Source organism: Melanotaenia boesemani, chromosome 8 (genome assembly GCF_017639745.1).
Source record: "Melanotaenia boesemani isolate fMelBoe1 chromosome 8, fMelBoe1.pri, whole genome shotgun sequence".
Classification (NCBI taxonomy): Eukaryota; Metazoa; Chordata; class Actinopteri; order Atheriniformes; family Melanotaeniidae; genus Melanotaenia; species Melanotaenia boesemani.
In genome coordinates, this window is record NC_055689.1 from 15,162,677 (window position 1) to 15,178,529 (window position 15,853).

General features: G+C 41.0%; 1 protein-coding gene across 3 annotated transcripts; it reads left to right on the plus strand.

Moving 5' to 3' along the window:
* The first annotated feature begins 2,385 nt into the window (after positions 1 to 2,385).
* onecut3b (one cut homeobox 3b) lies at positions 2,386 to 15,156 on the plus strand. 3 transcript variants are annotated; one of them, XM_041992966.1, is made up of 3 exons: positions 2,386 to 3,466; positions 14,804 to 15,068; positions 15,102 to 15,156. In XM_041992966.1, exons 1-3 carry the CDS (start codon positions 2,386 to 2,388, stop codon positions 15,154 to 15,156), a joined length of 1,401 nt encoding a protein of 466 aa, XP_041848900.1. The 3 variants fall into 3 exon arrangements, with proteins under 3 accessions (XP_041848900.1, XP_041848901.1, XP_041848899.1); XM_041992967.1 differs by having other exon boundaries at positions 14,804 to 15,041; positions 15,093 to 15,156; XM_041992965.1 differs by having other exon boundaries at positions 14,804 to 15,156.
* The last annotated feature ends 697 nt before the right edge of the window (positions 15,157 to 15,853 follow it).

Below are 15,853 nucleotides of genomic sequence, written 5' to 3' on the forward strand. Positions count from 1 at the left end.
TAAACCACGTCAGTGTAAGACTAAATTTCATGCCAACATGGATATTATTGTGAATCTTATTCAAAGGAAGAAGCGGCGCAGCTTTAAATGGGCTTTTTGTTCAACAGATAATAAAACAAGGTAGCTGACATTTATTCTTTACAGCGTGTTTCTGGTTTCAGTCATTCACAGGTCAAATCCTAACAGCTGAAACGATCGCAAACAAATGCCTCGGTGTTTAGGAAACGGAGCCGAGTGTGACTGAACTGATCGACGATCAATACATCGAACGCTGAGATCAATACCTAAACTTTAGGGAAAACAGCTTCGAGCTTTATGATAGCCGGAAATAACGGGGTTGTATGGATAGACTCCATCTTTATGTGCCATTTTTATTCCTGACTTATTCTTTAACCTTGGCACTCAGATTTATTCAATCGATGAAAACTAAAAGTGTAAAAGTTTTGTCTTTTTTTTTTAAAAGAAAGACAGAATTCTGCTGAAAAAAAAAAAACCCTTTAGTTTAATCTTTACCCCGCTGTTCCTGTTTGTGGAGAGGAGGCCTGTAGCTTGGATAAGTAAATAAATAAATAGTGTGTGAACGTGTGTGTGTTTATATCCGTTTCTTTTAACATATTTCCTAATGTTTTAGACATTAAACTATTTTTGGAATATGATTTTGTGCTTGAACGGAAACTTTGATGATATTTAGGTCGAAAAATATCCAATAGTTTGCGGGAAAATACAACAAATAATATGAAAGACTCCAGTGTTTGTAAATCCTTCATTATAAATAATTTAAATAGACTTTCGAATAAAATAGCAAATCCCTTTTCATAATGTTGTTTTATCAATTCTCATTCCCTTTCATTCTTTTTCGTGCACCGTAAGAAACGAGCTTTCATACAGAAATGACCGCAAATGTTCGTTTTGTGGTTCAGATCTTGTTTTTTGTTTTGCAGTTGTTTATCCGTTTCAACAGATCTGAAACATCATTAGAGACAATAATATAATTTAAATAAGGGCCAGTCGAGTGACAACAAACGAACTATAGTTTTAAAGGTTCTCAGTTTTCTTACATATTCACGTTTGAGAGGGGTCTATACACACATAGGCAACAAAATACACACTCGCACACACTCATACACACCAACAAAGCAACGACAGATAAAACTGGCTGCATCTGCATGTCGGCAGTGACTGAATGAGGCGGAAGGTACAAGCGCCGATCGCGGCATCGAGCCCAGAACCGGTCAGACGTTCGAGCTGTCTGACTGCCCATCTGCAGAGCCGGAAAACAATTTGTTTCAATTAAATATCAAGTCAAATTTGCCTGTTTATATTATTATTATTATTATTATTGTTGTTGTTGTTGTTGCTGCTGTTTTAAATTCAGAACCTCTGTCTATTCGCTTGTAATACACACCCTACCCACACCCCTGCATTCAAAGTAGTTTCAAACTTCATCTCAGTTCCTACAGTCCTCACAAATGTTTTTTTTTTACTATATTTTGGTTGATTATATGGATATGTAATATTACTTTGCATGTACACTCGTTGTTTTTCGGAGATGACCTTTGTACAAACAAACCATCGGGCTGTTCTCTCATTGGTCTGCAGCGTTGGGATCCTAACTTTGTGACCTCCTTCACCCCCTCCCAACCCCACTAACCGGCCTGCGCCATGTCATTAATCTCTGTCAGTCAATATTTCGATTAGGTTTATCACTAAGAGCATAAATGCAAAACTATACAGTCCGTGGGAAAACAAAGTTTATGTGTAAGGAACTCCTGCGTCCTTTAACACAGATTCTGAGAGTATTTTATTAACATTCAGCGTAAGGATTTTATCTGTCTGTCTCTGTCAAGTCTGCACAAGTATACAGAAGGGGGTTTGCGTGTGCACGCTCAGATACAAATGTTGTGTTCGGCAAAGCATGACATACATACACATTTTCATAACAAAGTTACATCTGAGAGCAGTTATGAGACATTGTGTAATCCCAGTGAAGGATGTTAAGACACTCTGCTCGTGCCCGCCCACATTTTAAATACACAGAGGCGCGCCCCCTTCTCTCTTACACGCGGCTCAACCTGCTTTTAGTGGAAGCGCTGTTGGACCAGAGATGAGATATAGCCCAGGAGAGCTCCACATGAACAGCACCACGACAACGCAGACCCAGTCGGTTCTGTACATGCCTCGGAACAACAGAGATTCTATTCGCGTCACCGGATTGATCAGATAATTGTAATCAATGGATTTGGGTTCAAACTGGCTGGTAATTTTATTGCTCCGGGAGGGCTAGGGGGTAAGACAGAGTGCGATTTCCTGAGTGAGAGAGCTGCAAGAAGAGAAACGGGGGAGAGGGTGGGAGGGTGGGACGAAAGAACATATACTCTTTCTGCTATGGAGCTCACCATGGACAGCCTGCACAGCGTTGCATCGCATTCCCAGGCGGGGGACCTCATGAGCTCTCCGCACGCTCGGCAGTCGCCGCCCCCCAGTTCGACACCCCGGAATCTGGTCTCACACGCTCCCGGCGCGCGGTCAACCATGGTCTCCGGCATGGCCTCCCTTCTTGAGGGGTCCAGCGGGGACTACCGGACAGACCCATCCGCTTTGTCCGGACACCTCCATCCGTCCATCAGCATGTGCGAGACCGGAATGAGCCTTAGCAACACGTACACCACCCTGACTCCTCTGCAGCATCTACCTCCAATATCCACCGTAGCGGATAAGTTTCACCACCCACACCCACACCACCACCCTGCCGCCCATCAACGAATCTCCGCCGGGAACGTCAGTGGAAGCTTCACGCTGATGCGAGACGACCACCGGGGGCTTACGTCCATGGGCAATTTGTACAGCCATTACCCCAAAGAGATGTCCGTGTCCGCTATGGGTCACGGCTCACTCTCCCCGCTGTCAGGCGGGCTGGGCTCTCTGCACAACTCCCAGCAATCGCTCTCAGCTTATGGCCCCAGTGCGCATCTCTCCACAGATGCCAAAATGCTTTCTCCGGTGTCAGGGTTTGAGTCCCACGCATCCATGCTGTCCCGAAGTGACCAAGAGCACCTGGCAAGGAGTTTAGGAGGGCATGGCCACGGCATGATTTCCAACCTCAACAGTATACACCACCATCCACATAGTCACCTACACTCCCAAGCAAACGGTGCGGTGATGCTGGGAGACCGGGAGAGGCACAGCCATGGGGCCAACCAAGGAGTATCAGGGTCAGGCATCCAGGCTGAGGAAATCAACACAAAGGAGGTGGCTCAGAGGATAACAGCCGAGTTAAAGCGGTACTCTATCCCGCAGGCTATTTTCGCCCAGAGGATCTTAAGCCGGTCGCAGGGCACCCTCTCAGACCTCCTACGAAACCCCAAACCGTGGAGTAAGCTCAAGTCAGGTCGGGAGACTTTTAGGAGGATGTGGAAGTGGCTGCAAGAGCCCGAGTTTCAACGAATGTCTGCTCTTCGGCTGGCCGGTGAGATAGTCTTCAAATTCTCTCTCTCTCTCTCTCTCTCTTTTTTTTTTTTTTTAACTTATCCTAAGTAACACAACAGCCACAGTCACCCCCAACCGTTTTGTTGAAGGAATACCCCAAACTCTTGAAGGCCAAAAAGATTCAGCACCACGGACAGCTCTACCGGGTACAACATGAGGCACAGCGGCTTCATCTGTAAAATTAGCTGAACATTCATTTCAGGGATTTAGCTATTGTATGACAGCAGCTTCCTGTTTTAAATTCTAATATATCAATAAATGCTTTGTGGACATTGACCTTTACGCACGCTGATATAAACTACAGCTGCATGTCTATATTTTTGATCGACATATCAAATCCCAGCTGATTCAAAATAAACACCGCAATAAATGTCCTCCCACGTCAGCTGTTTCTGGGTGTGCACGCGCTTTTATATACAACACACAGTGGTGGTGGTGGGGCCACTGGGCCAACTAGTTGCGCGGCAGAAGCGGGGTGACCCCAGGCTGCCTGATCAATACTCCAGTTCTCACTCTCCTTTTTAAATGTGGTATACCGATCAATACTCGTATTGGAGTTGAAAGACGTAATAACCACACAGCTTGTCCGGCTTTTCATTTAGACCAAGGGCAGGGGCGGATCTAGAAAAATATTTATGGGATGGCAGAGGTGTGTGTATTATATATATATATATATATATATATATATATATATATATATATATATATAAACATGAATTTATTCACTCAAGCTGGAGGAAGCTGGAGCCTATCCCAACAATTAACAAGCAAGAGACAGGGTACACCTATGAAAAAGGTCGACTGAATAATATAATTTGCATTCCAGTATTTCTGCAGCATCTATATAGCATTTATGCAAAAGTAAACAATTGAGTAAATACATACCAGTGAAGCTCTATGAACTCAGATGTATTAAGGTGAACATAAATGTATTGTGTGGAAATAAATGTTTCACCTCAACAAGGTACTAAACATTGGTTTTATTGTTTATTCAGAATATGTTCCCCCCGTTTATTCTTCAGTAGTTTGAATAATTGCATGTATTTCTTGAAAGCAATGGACTGTACATCACTTATACGTGTGTATTTATCAGGTCATCATTTCAGCAGCTTACAGACTTACCAAAAGTTAGAGGTATTCAACTTATAAGATAAATTTACAAAGAATGTAAAAAGTTGATGCTCCTCAGTGGAGCATCAACTTGAAACATGTGATGGTAACTCCTTCATCTAAAACTAAACATTGAAATAAAACCTAACAACAGTGGTGGGTAAACCACATTATAACTATCACGTGTTAGGTGTGGTCTTGGTCTGATGATGTCTAAATGCAAAGAGGATGATGAAGAGGACTGTTTAGATACAAACTGTTGTTGAACCAGAACATTTAGTCCTCCATTCACGGTTCAGATGCCTCTTTTTGGCAGTTAAGCCCCTTGTTAGAGAACAGCATGTTGGACAAATGCATTTAAAAGTTTAGAGAAAGTCTAATAAAGTCCACCTGTGAAGGTTATGGAGGGTTTTAGGTTAATTCTGACATCATACAAAAAGCAGAATATCCCTAACTTTGCATGGGTAGTGAACTGTCATTGCATTCTCCAACCATGGATCAGATTTGTACCAGTTGCTGCAGAAGCTCTTTCTGGTCTCTCCATGGAAAGTCTTAAGGAAACTCTTGTGTTTTAGTGGTGACCCCCCTCAGCTGGATATGCTAGAAGATGGAAAGTAGGACAGATACAAGCTGAAAAACAACTAATCATACAATGCTGATTTGTGATTTATTTGAATATGTTGAATAGTCCAAAATGACTGCACAGCCATAACATAATATGCTCAAAGGGAGTGGGAAGAATCTAAGCTATACAATATAAAAAGTTAAAACACAATTAGGAACTGTTATGGCTGTTAACATGCACAGCAAGACATAATTTGGCCCACGAGGGAGTCTTTTTTCTTAAACTTGTTTAATTTTGGAATTTAACCTAAACAATGGGTCTAAAATACATTGCACACAAAATACTAAAACTCTCTTCACATCTCTCCTCACTCAACAAAATGTCCCGATTATTCATATTAAAGCAAACATAATAATTAATACAAATATTTATTTGAAGAGGGTTAAGCAGTTTTCCTTTAAATGAACTGTACAGCAAAATGTCTATTCTTATATTCTTTTGTTCTTATTCAGATATAACTTGGTGTTTAGTTCCTAAATGATGTGGACCAGCTGGACTGGATATTTGGTGATGGATTCACTGTCTGAGCCCTGCATGTTTTTCTGTCTCTCACTTTCTCCTTCCTCATCTTGCAGATCCTCTCCCTCTTCTCTTCACAACTGTTGTCTCTTACCACCACCACTTCCCTCTCCTGTTCCTCATCCCAATGGCCTTGCATTATCTCACTGTCACATTTCTGTCTGTCTCCTTTGTCTCCTCCAGCAACCTGGCTCAGTTGTTTTAGTCTCTGATTCTCTCACATTACTCATAAAAAAAAAAAAAAAAAAAAAAAAAATAGAGACACTGCCTTTCCTCTTTATTTATGCAAGATTTGAAGAAACTTTACAGTGTTTTCCTTGACAAACTTTAAACCAAATAAGATTTTCTAAGTTAGACAAACTTAAGACCTAACTTTAGCTACCGGTACATGCACAGGAAGCAAAATACCAAACTTTTTAGTTGACTTAAAATCTGCATCACAGCTATTAGCAAATATTAGAACTGAGCTTTCATTATTATTTCATTTCATAGTATGATGTAGTTATTTAGTGTTACATCTTTCTTTCCATGCTGTTGCCTTCTGTCTTTGCAGCTCTCTCCTCTCAGTTTCAAAACAAAGTTGTTCGGGCCGCTGTTACTTCGTACTGTATTCAGTGCAGTCGGACATCAGAGATTCACGGTTGTAAATGTCAGATTCGCCATAATTATAAATGCTTCAATTTGATGCTGCCAGCTGGGGTTGCAGCAGGGGTGGCAAGGCTTTGATTCAGAGTGGTAAATGCCACCCTATGCCACCACAGTAGACCCGCTCATGATCCAGAGTAAAATTTTTTAGTTTTGAACCTGGACATTTGTGGAGACCAATCTCATCCCCTATGGCAACAGCACACTCCTAAGAGAGCAGTGGGCCAAACAAAAATGGTGGGCCTTAAAGATAACAACAAAAACTGTAAATACCATTTTGATAGAACCTGAAAGCCCTTTTCACAACATCCACAACCCACATGAGCTCAAATGATCCATTGTCAAGCCCCCTAACCAGATAATCCAGACTATCATCATATGTTTTTATCCATGCCCTGACTATTCAGGGCTCTTTTGGCAAAATGAGAAGGATACAATATCAAGTGGGTCATAATATTATGGCTGAGAAAAAGCCACCGGCTGCATAACCTCGATGATGTGATTCCCAGATTTACTTCGAGGCAACCTTGAGTTGCGCAAACTGTTCTGATGAAATATTGATTGTAGCTTGGGTGGGGATCAGTAACATAGACCACTATGAACAAGAAAATATGGAAAATATAGACTTTCTAAGCTGAACCTCAAAGGCCTGTAAACATATAGTTAAATTGCCCTATTTTCCCTTAAAATTCATGATTATGCCTCTTTTGACATTAAGAACAGAGGGAGAGAGAGAGAGAGAGAGAGAGAGAGAGAGAGAGAGAGAGAGAGAGAGAGAGAGAGAGGGATGTTCAAGCCAACAGCTCATGTATTAGTGAGATTTAACAGGTCAATGCTTGAATTCAGCACTGATAAAACTATCCTGGACGGACGGACGGACGGACGGACGGACGGACGGACGGACGGACGGACGGACAGACAGACAGACAGACAGACAGACAGACAGACAGACAGACAGACAGACAGATAGATAGATAGATAGATAGATAGATAGATAGATAGATAGATAGGATTAGTAGCTGAGGCTTTGAGTGTCATTAATAGTGTTGCTCTGTCCTTTCAGTGTTTGCCTGGCTTTGCACATAGGAGATCAATAAGACCGTTTCCCCTTCCCAACCCCCTTCTCTCCCACTCCCTGGTGCTCTCCCTCTCTGCAGCTCATGACAATAATATCACTAATCTTTCTCTGGTTAACCTAGCAACAGGCAGGCAGGTATTTTGACTACAGGAGATTGGCACCACAAAAGAAAACATAACAAAAAAAACACTGCCTGGAGGATGAAAATAGGATGAATAAGAGATGTTTCATCGAGCCAAACATGGAACGTGGAGCCATTCTCAATCCTCCTTGTTCTCTCTCTAATCTGACCCATTTTTAATGTCCATCAAACTTACTTGTCCCATGAAAGATTAAAATCAGTATTTTCAAAGGAATCCAAATGTACCAAATTGGTATGTACAAAACTTCAGTCAACCCGGCTTAAGTGCAAAAGTGAGAAAAGCAAAACTGACATGTAGAAAAAGAGCTGCAGGAGCCAGGAGATGCCATTGATTGAGAGAGGGCTGGTTTGGGCTTTGTGCGAACAGTCAGATAGAGGCAGGGTAGTGAAAGGATCAATACAGACCTTAATAATTGATAAGTATAAGGGAGACGAAGGCGAGAGGGGAAGAAAGAAAGAAGCAGAGCGGTGGTGTGAGCGCTTGTAACAGCATCTTCTAGGTAAGCAAAGTCAAATTTGTGGTTAACAGCTGAGGACCACACACCAGTCTTCCTCCCTACGCACCCCAACAGAGGGTGTGTAAGTGGTTTTGAAAAACACTGTTTACACCCTAAACAAACAGTAAAATATCAATAACTCAAACTTGACACCAACCAGGGTGGTGTACTGCTGAAAACTCACATCAGAACATATTTATGAGGCCAGAATAGAAGCCTCCTCTGACTGAATAGGAGCTGTAATATTTCATGTGAAATCAGGGCAGGAAGGCTGATATTTTAACAAACACTAAAAGATAGAGCCTCAGAGAATCTTACAGTAGACAAAGGGCATCAGAGCATCAAGCTCCCTATCGACACCTAGTAATGAGTGCTTTCTGCACATGTCAGCGAATCCTCAAAGCAATCCAAGGTTGTGATGTCATTTGATTTTAAAGGTTGCTATGCTTTATGGGGTTTGTAATGCATCTTTATGGAGGCCTGAAGCACATTTCACTGAGCGTGCATGTGTGGGTGTGTGTCTTTCTGAGTGCCTCCACATGCATGTGTGTGACTGGGTTATAGAGTGTGTCTGCACTATACATTGTTCAGGCTTATCTGACTCGCTCTGAATCGGTATTGATTTCCTCTCTTCTGCTCTCTTCTGCTCTCTCATATTCGCTCCCCTTTTCCTTTCCTCCCTCCCTGCCTCCTCCTTTATCTTTCTCTTCTGGCTCTGTACCAGCATCAACAAACCAGATCCCTTGCCTTCCTGCCCTGATTCATCTCATTTCTCTGGTCATCTCTCCCTGTAACAGGCATTTTGCATAGCTTCTACTGGCACAGTGGTTTGAAATATTTAGGCACTCAGCATGAAAGACAGTGAAAAGGCTGTAAGTGAAACCTTCAGCTTAGCACAATCCCCATATAGATAATAAAAATGAAATTATTTTAGTATGCATCATCTAAATAAGTTAAATTTCAATTACTTAACCAAACTAGATTACACAACTATAAGCTTGTGGATAGGAATATCTTCAGTTTAGAAGTGGATACCTGCAAAAACTTAGCAGTAACGACAAAAACAAATTTCTGCTTTACCTGTGTTTGCAAATAAATTACCTTCACATAAACAGAGCGATTGTAATAATAATTTGATGTATCCTTTAATTCCACTTCTAAGTCAATAATTTGCAACACAGTCTTGTTTTCCACGAGCCCCGAGTTGCTCACGTTAGGTTGGGATATGGCCTCCTGGTGCAGGAAGGACAGCTCTTCCTGAGGTGCAGTTTAACGTACATAAAAACCCGAGCTCTTTTTTGTAAAATCGATGGTTGATTTATTTATTTGTTTGTTTGTTTATTCATTTATTTTTGCATGCTGTGGAACTTTAAGCTTAAAAAACAAGACACAAGCCTGCTGTGTATGAGTGACAGCAAGTTTGTGCAAAATATGTTAAGCAAAGTCTCACTAGACTATTACATTTACAGGAGAGACTTCGTTTTTTAAATATAATGAAGTTAACATAAGCAATCAAACATGTGCATGCAAGTTTTTTCCTCATAACGAAGTGTGTGGTTCGTGTTAAATGTATGATTATTTTTTCAATAATCCAGATATAAATGCTGTTCTTCTTTTCTGTTTTTGTTCAGTTAAAGGAAAGACTGAATCGACATTTTCCGATTAGTGCATTTCAAACAACAGACATATGCAAATCGCCTTGTTTGATGCCCCAGTAAAACACATTCCTCCAAACCAAATTATATCTTAATAAATCTTATGCGCGAACAAAAACTGTATATAATCTACTTCTATTTCGTAGTTTATTCTCTTCACTTTTTGCTGTTCAAGAGATTCAAAATCAGCTATTTGTTTGAACCCCATGCCTTCTAGAGAGCATTTTCCTCATATAATTTAGATTTATTTAAATAAAAAGCACACTGTTTGTTACAAAAAACAAAAAAAACAAAAAACAAACAAACAAAAAACAAAACAAACAACAACAACAACAACAACAAAAAAAAAAAATCAAAACAAAACAAAACAAAACTGAGACGTGTTAAATAAGCGTTTAAGTGTAGCGCATGACAGTTTACAGACTACAAGCCAATATGTGATGGGCTGTAAAGCTGCCGATTACGCGCCTCAACTGGACAACATCGAGAAATAAACAGCAGCTTTCAAATAAGCCAATCCTAATCAATTGGCAGTATTTAAAGGATGAAGAAACGGTGTGGTTTTCACCGCCGCTGTGCTGTGTGTTGTTACGGGTGGGGTTGATATAGTGATGGGAGCGGGTGGGGTGGGGGGGGAGTAACTTTACGTCCCGGCAATGAATAGTCCTATAACATGATCAATACAATCAATAATCGCACATCTGAGAGGTGTAACAGTAAGTGATTGATACCAAACTGTTTCTCACCTGCAGTAGTCCGTCCAGGGCGGGAGAGGGCCCGTCTCACCGCACACAAAGCCCGATCTCATCCGTCCGTCCAGGCGTCGGCTAGCAGCAGCACGGTGCGGTTAGTTCACCGTCTGCCCCTCATGGCCCATCTGTTCACACATCCACACACACACTCATATATACACTTAGATATTTATTAATGAAACTGTTGTCATTTAGACATAGAGATAAGTAAAGAACTCTTAAAACATGATGCCTACTGTTTTTTGATTTGACCAAAACAGAGGATAAAAATATAGATTGCCTATTAGGTGTGGCTTATATTTCCACTTATTGGTTTTCATTTCTGCTGAATGTCACTGTGATATGTAGTACAACATGTAGCTGCTATCTAAGAATATCATGTTTCTTTCTGCACATGCAACATCTCCAGATACCAGACAGAGTGTCTTCAGACACAACCATTCTCATACATTTGCTGTATTGTGTAATTCAACCTGTAACACAAATTTGATTAATTATTTGAATGGCTCATCATCAGGGAGAAATTTAAATCCTCCTTAACTGTTATTTTTCCTAAGTGATCATGATGACATTCACTGTGCAGAATCATATGTGCAGTTTGACACTTGAAGACACACATTCACCAGCTGAAAGAATAAAATGATGTGCTGCCCTTGAAAAATGGACAGTGTTAAAGTATACCAGATCTGAAAGTCAGTCAGTCTTAAACTGACAACTTCTTATATTAATCGAGATTTACTGAGTTTCAATTTCAATCAGATAACTGAACTTTTACAGCTCTAACACACCCCAAAACAAGACTTGAATTAGAATGGAAAGTCGTCTTTTTTTATCCCCCTACACAATGAAATATGTGAATTTCTCTGTGTAATTACATATTTACACTATCTGACACTTTCAAGATCCAAGATTAAAAATAAATTCCCTCTGGGCTTATGAAAATTGTGATTCAAAGAGACAGACTCATGAGCATGTTTCCTAACACAGTATATGGTTAGATGATGATCCTGGTTTAGGCACACACAACTTCAGATACCCTATAGCCTCCAATGTGCAAAACCTAAGTCATATAGGACATCTCATATCAAATGATTTTTTTTTTTTTTTTTTTTTTTTTTTTACAAATAGCCTATTCCAATTTTTCTAAGTGGCAGAAGTTGTTTTCATTTGCTTTTGATGTATTTGTTGTGTCTTATGTAAAGGGGGAATCTTTAACAACTACTGAATATTAATCCCTGTTCTCCAATGTCATTCATAAACAGGGCTCACCAGCACCTGTACTCTTATCTTCCTGCAGATGTGCACTCAGTCAAACAGAAAAGGCAAATACAAACAACAGCATCAACCTAAAGTGAGCCATAAAGCAGAACTGCTATTAATGAGTCACAAGTGCATCTTAACACGCTCAACAGCCAGGGGATCAGTAAGAGGTCAACATGCACCGTAAGTGGCAGTTCCCTGATTAGCATTGTTGACACCAGGACATATGAATGAAACAACTTGAGCAAAAGCCACTTGAGACTGCTTGTCTGTTCAGAGAAGCTCATTTGGTAAAAAGGCAGCCAAAGGTAGCTCATAACAGTTTGGTTCTTGCCTCAAGACAGGTCTCTTTTAATGAGCAGCTCCCTCTCCCTGTGGTCCTATCTATTGCTCTGCTAGATGGGTGCTCATGGGGCTGAAGGAGTCTCATTTAAAATGGACCTATTGATTATCTGAAATATCATTAGCCTCATAGCATAATTGCTCAAGTCATATTTTGGCTAAATTGTGATATCTTTCTAAGTATACTCTTCTAATATTGTTGATTGCTTGTGCATCATTCCCTATAAAATATGATAATTATACTTTGAGGGTACTGAGCAGGTCCAGGCTTGCGCTAACTCCTGGGTTTGAGTTATATGATTGTGGCCATGCTTGGCCCCAATGCAGGCCCCCTGAGTTGCTCCCATTTGAGCTGACAGAGGAGAAACAGAGTGGTGTTGGCATTGTAAAATGGCCGGTAGCACAAGCTGTTCGAAAACAGGCATTACATATTAAATTATCACTATATTAGCACTAGCATTCAGTCATTACATTAGGGAGTATTGAGTTTGGTTTGAGACAGCACTTAGAGAGCCTGGAGGAGATTCTGGCATGACTGGGCCTGAACCAATTGAATAAACGTTCCATGAAATGGTTCTGAAGTGCGGATCAATCAATATGGGGGCTATCAATTTGAGAGCAAATTAAAACAATTGAGAAAAACAACAAGAGGAAAACAGTCAAGAAGGAATGGAGTGGTGCATCTGTGGAGGAACTAACATGGGGACAAACATACATCCTGCTGGGGAAAATATCTTTGTAACTGCTTTGCTTGCAGTAACAAAGTTTAAATGATGGCAGCTCACACACATACATGCACATACACACACGGCCATGCATACACATGTGCACATTCATATTGATCTCCACCTCACAGTCAAATCTGTTTACTGCTGTTGTCTAAACCTGCTGTAAAGTCATCAATCATTTGCATACACCACCTCCACACTGCAGCCTTATTTATCTTCTCTCCCCTTCTTTACCTCTCATCCTTTTCTCATTTTCTCCTGTCCTCATCTGCGCACACAAACAGGCAACTATAAAGCCAGGCTGATGCCCGTCTCTTTCAAGCACAAGCACCCGACTCCATCTCCTACACTCCCAGACTGGATGTCTGTCACTCTTTTCCCGCCACCCCTGCTTTTATACTTCCACAGATAAACAATTTATTCTCCTCTGTCTGTCACAAAAGCGCGCTCACGAGACATACTCTCCCCCAGCATGAGTTGGTGCGCGCGCACACACACGTAGCCCGTAACACACCCCCGCTCTCGCGGATCGATGGGGATCGATCGGGTGGGGAAGGGAGCCCTGATTACTGGACCACGTGCTCAGGAGAAAACCGCGGAAAATCGATCATTGCAGCTTTTTAGGGCAGCAGAACAGAACAGACTCCCTCCAGTCTCCAGAGCCAGAGCCGAGCCTGTACTGACGGTGCATCCAGGCAGCACAGCAGACCGCTTCTTTGTCAGCATTTCACATCACGCTTCTCCGGTTTCAGCTAGAAACACAGACCTACAATCAGGACACCTTAGACCCAAGCATAACCTGTCTTTAGAGAATTTGTGATTGGTTTCCAAAATGCAATTTGCCAAATTGTTTAAAGTTGTTAATCTTACACGACATAATAAAACTAACTTTAAAGGTAAAGGATTTCTAGAACATTAACATTAACTAACTGATTTCTCACCCTTTTTGGAGATGTTATTTCTTGTTTATTCTACACACTTTGAAAACCAATAGAAATTTTTAACTTGATTGGAATTCACCCAAATCAAGCTCGATATCAGGGGAAAAAAAGATTTGTCCACATGTTCAGGCCAACAAAATAGACAATACTGTCAAAAATTGTCAATATTGGCCATAATGTCCCATTTCGAAACAAAAACTAGTGTAACGCACCACCGCCTTCTTCACTGTTAGTGATTCAGAATATATAATTAGCTCTGTTGTATCATATTTGTGTTGTGATCACAAACTGTAGTGCAAATTGTGGGTTAAATTTGTAAAGAAAAAAGTAAGCAAATATTCTTTCTTTTTCTTTTTCCTTTCCCGTGCACATTCTCATACACTGGGATACTGCTTTGCAATTACCTTCACTTCGTTTTATTTATTTTTTATTTTATTATAATTTTTAAGCATTTTTATTTATAGGCTACTCTACTAGGCCCACTGCAGCAGTCGTGGACCACTTATCGTTTCATATAAACGACACTTTAAAATCTGGACGTAACGAGGAGAAAAGAAAAATCAACTAATTTACGTTTTTCTTTCTGCAGAAAAAAAAAAACATCTTGAAGCGCTCTACAAATAAATAACCAAACTGGCAAGTTCACAAGTTGTAAGACAAATGATGGAAGACTTCAATTATGTAAAATACAAAATCTATATAATACAAAAAGGAAATAAAAATAAAACACACAACATTGTGTTCATTAAATGATACCAAGAAAGAAAGAAAGAAAGAAAGAAAGAAAGAAAGAAAGAAAGAAAGAAAGAAAGAAAGAAAGAAAGAAACACGCTTAAGCTTCACCATTTAGAATTACACAGCGAATCCAAAAGCTAGGTTCATTTTTCACATCCCAGTATCCCATCCCACGTCGTTGTCTTGTTTCTTTATGCCATCTTACTCCAGTACTGTTAGTACTGTACTGTTAAAACTTCTCTCTTTTTTATGTCTTTTTTCCTTTAACAACTCTTTCCCTCTCTCCAGCATGTAAACGTAAGGAGGAGGATAGGGGACGAGAACGCAACCAGGTGCCAAAGAAGCAGCGACTGGTCTTCACCGACCTGCAGCGTCGCACCCTGGTAGCCATCTTCAGAGAGAACCGCCGCCCCTCCAAGGAGATGCAGATCACCATCTCCCAGCAGCTGGGCCTGGAGCTTTCCACCGTCTCCAACTTCTTTATGAACTCACGCCGCCGCTGTCCGGAGCGCTGGGACACAGAGGAGCATAGTCACGGAGTGCACGGCCACGTGCACACTCCTCATGAAAACAGCAGCAACAACAGCGCGTCACCGATCCAACCCGGTACCTCCTCTGCTAACACATTCTCTAAGGCCTGACGGTGACGGATGCGCGGACGAGATGTTCTTTTATTTTCTTTTTATTTCAACTGTATTAATGTTTTAATGATAAACTCTAACTGCTATTCTGCACATCGACGGTGTGTGTAGTCCCAGACCACTTTCATCTGATTCATCTGCTCCATGTGCTACACGTGTCCAGCTGAATCCGATGTTCATAATGCTCAGTGCTCATCTGAATCTCGAAGTGGGCTAACTTGCATTTGAAATGAAGTTTCTCAAACCAAAGATCCAATAGCTTTATGAGAGTTTCTCTCTATATCCACCTCAAACCAAAGATCCCCAGTTAATTATGGGCTTGTATGGAAGTCTTGAAAAGCAAGGATTTGTTTCAGGGAACTAGTAGCTTTAAGACAGGAGACTTTGCCTTCGCTCAGCCAGAAATCAGACAGCAGGTGTATCTGCTGGGCAGCCAGATTGCCAGGTGAACCAGGCTTTAGTGTCTGCACAATCGACTGTGCTCTGGTATCGGTTCACTTTTTATAGGCCAGCTCTGCTCCAGAAAAAGTTGCTTAATGAGGTCGGGTTTTAGGTGAAGGTATAATGGCCAAATTTGGGGTGAGAACTAACACATTCAACAATATCTAGTCCAACAAAAGACCCTCTTAAGAAAGATAACTGACTCAGTTTCAGCACCCATATTTTGTACAGTTCTGGGGGGTTATTTCTACAACCT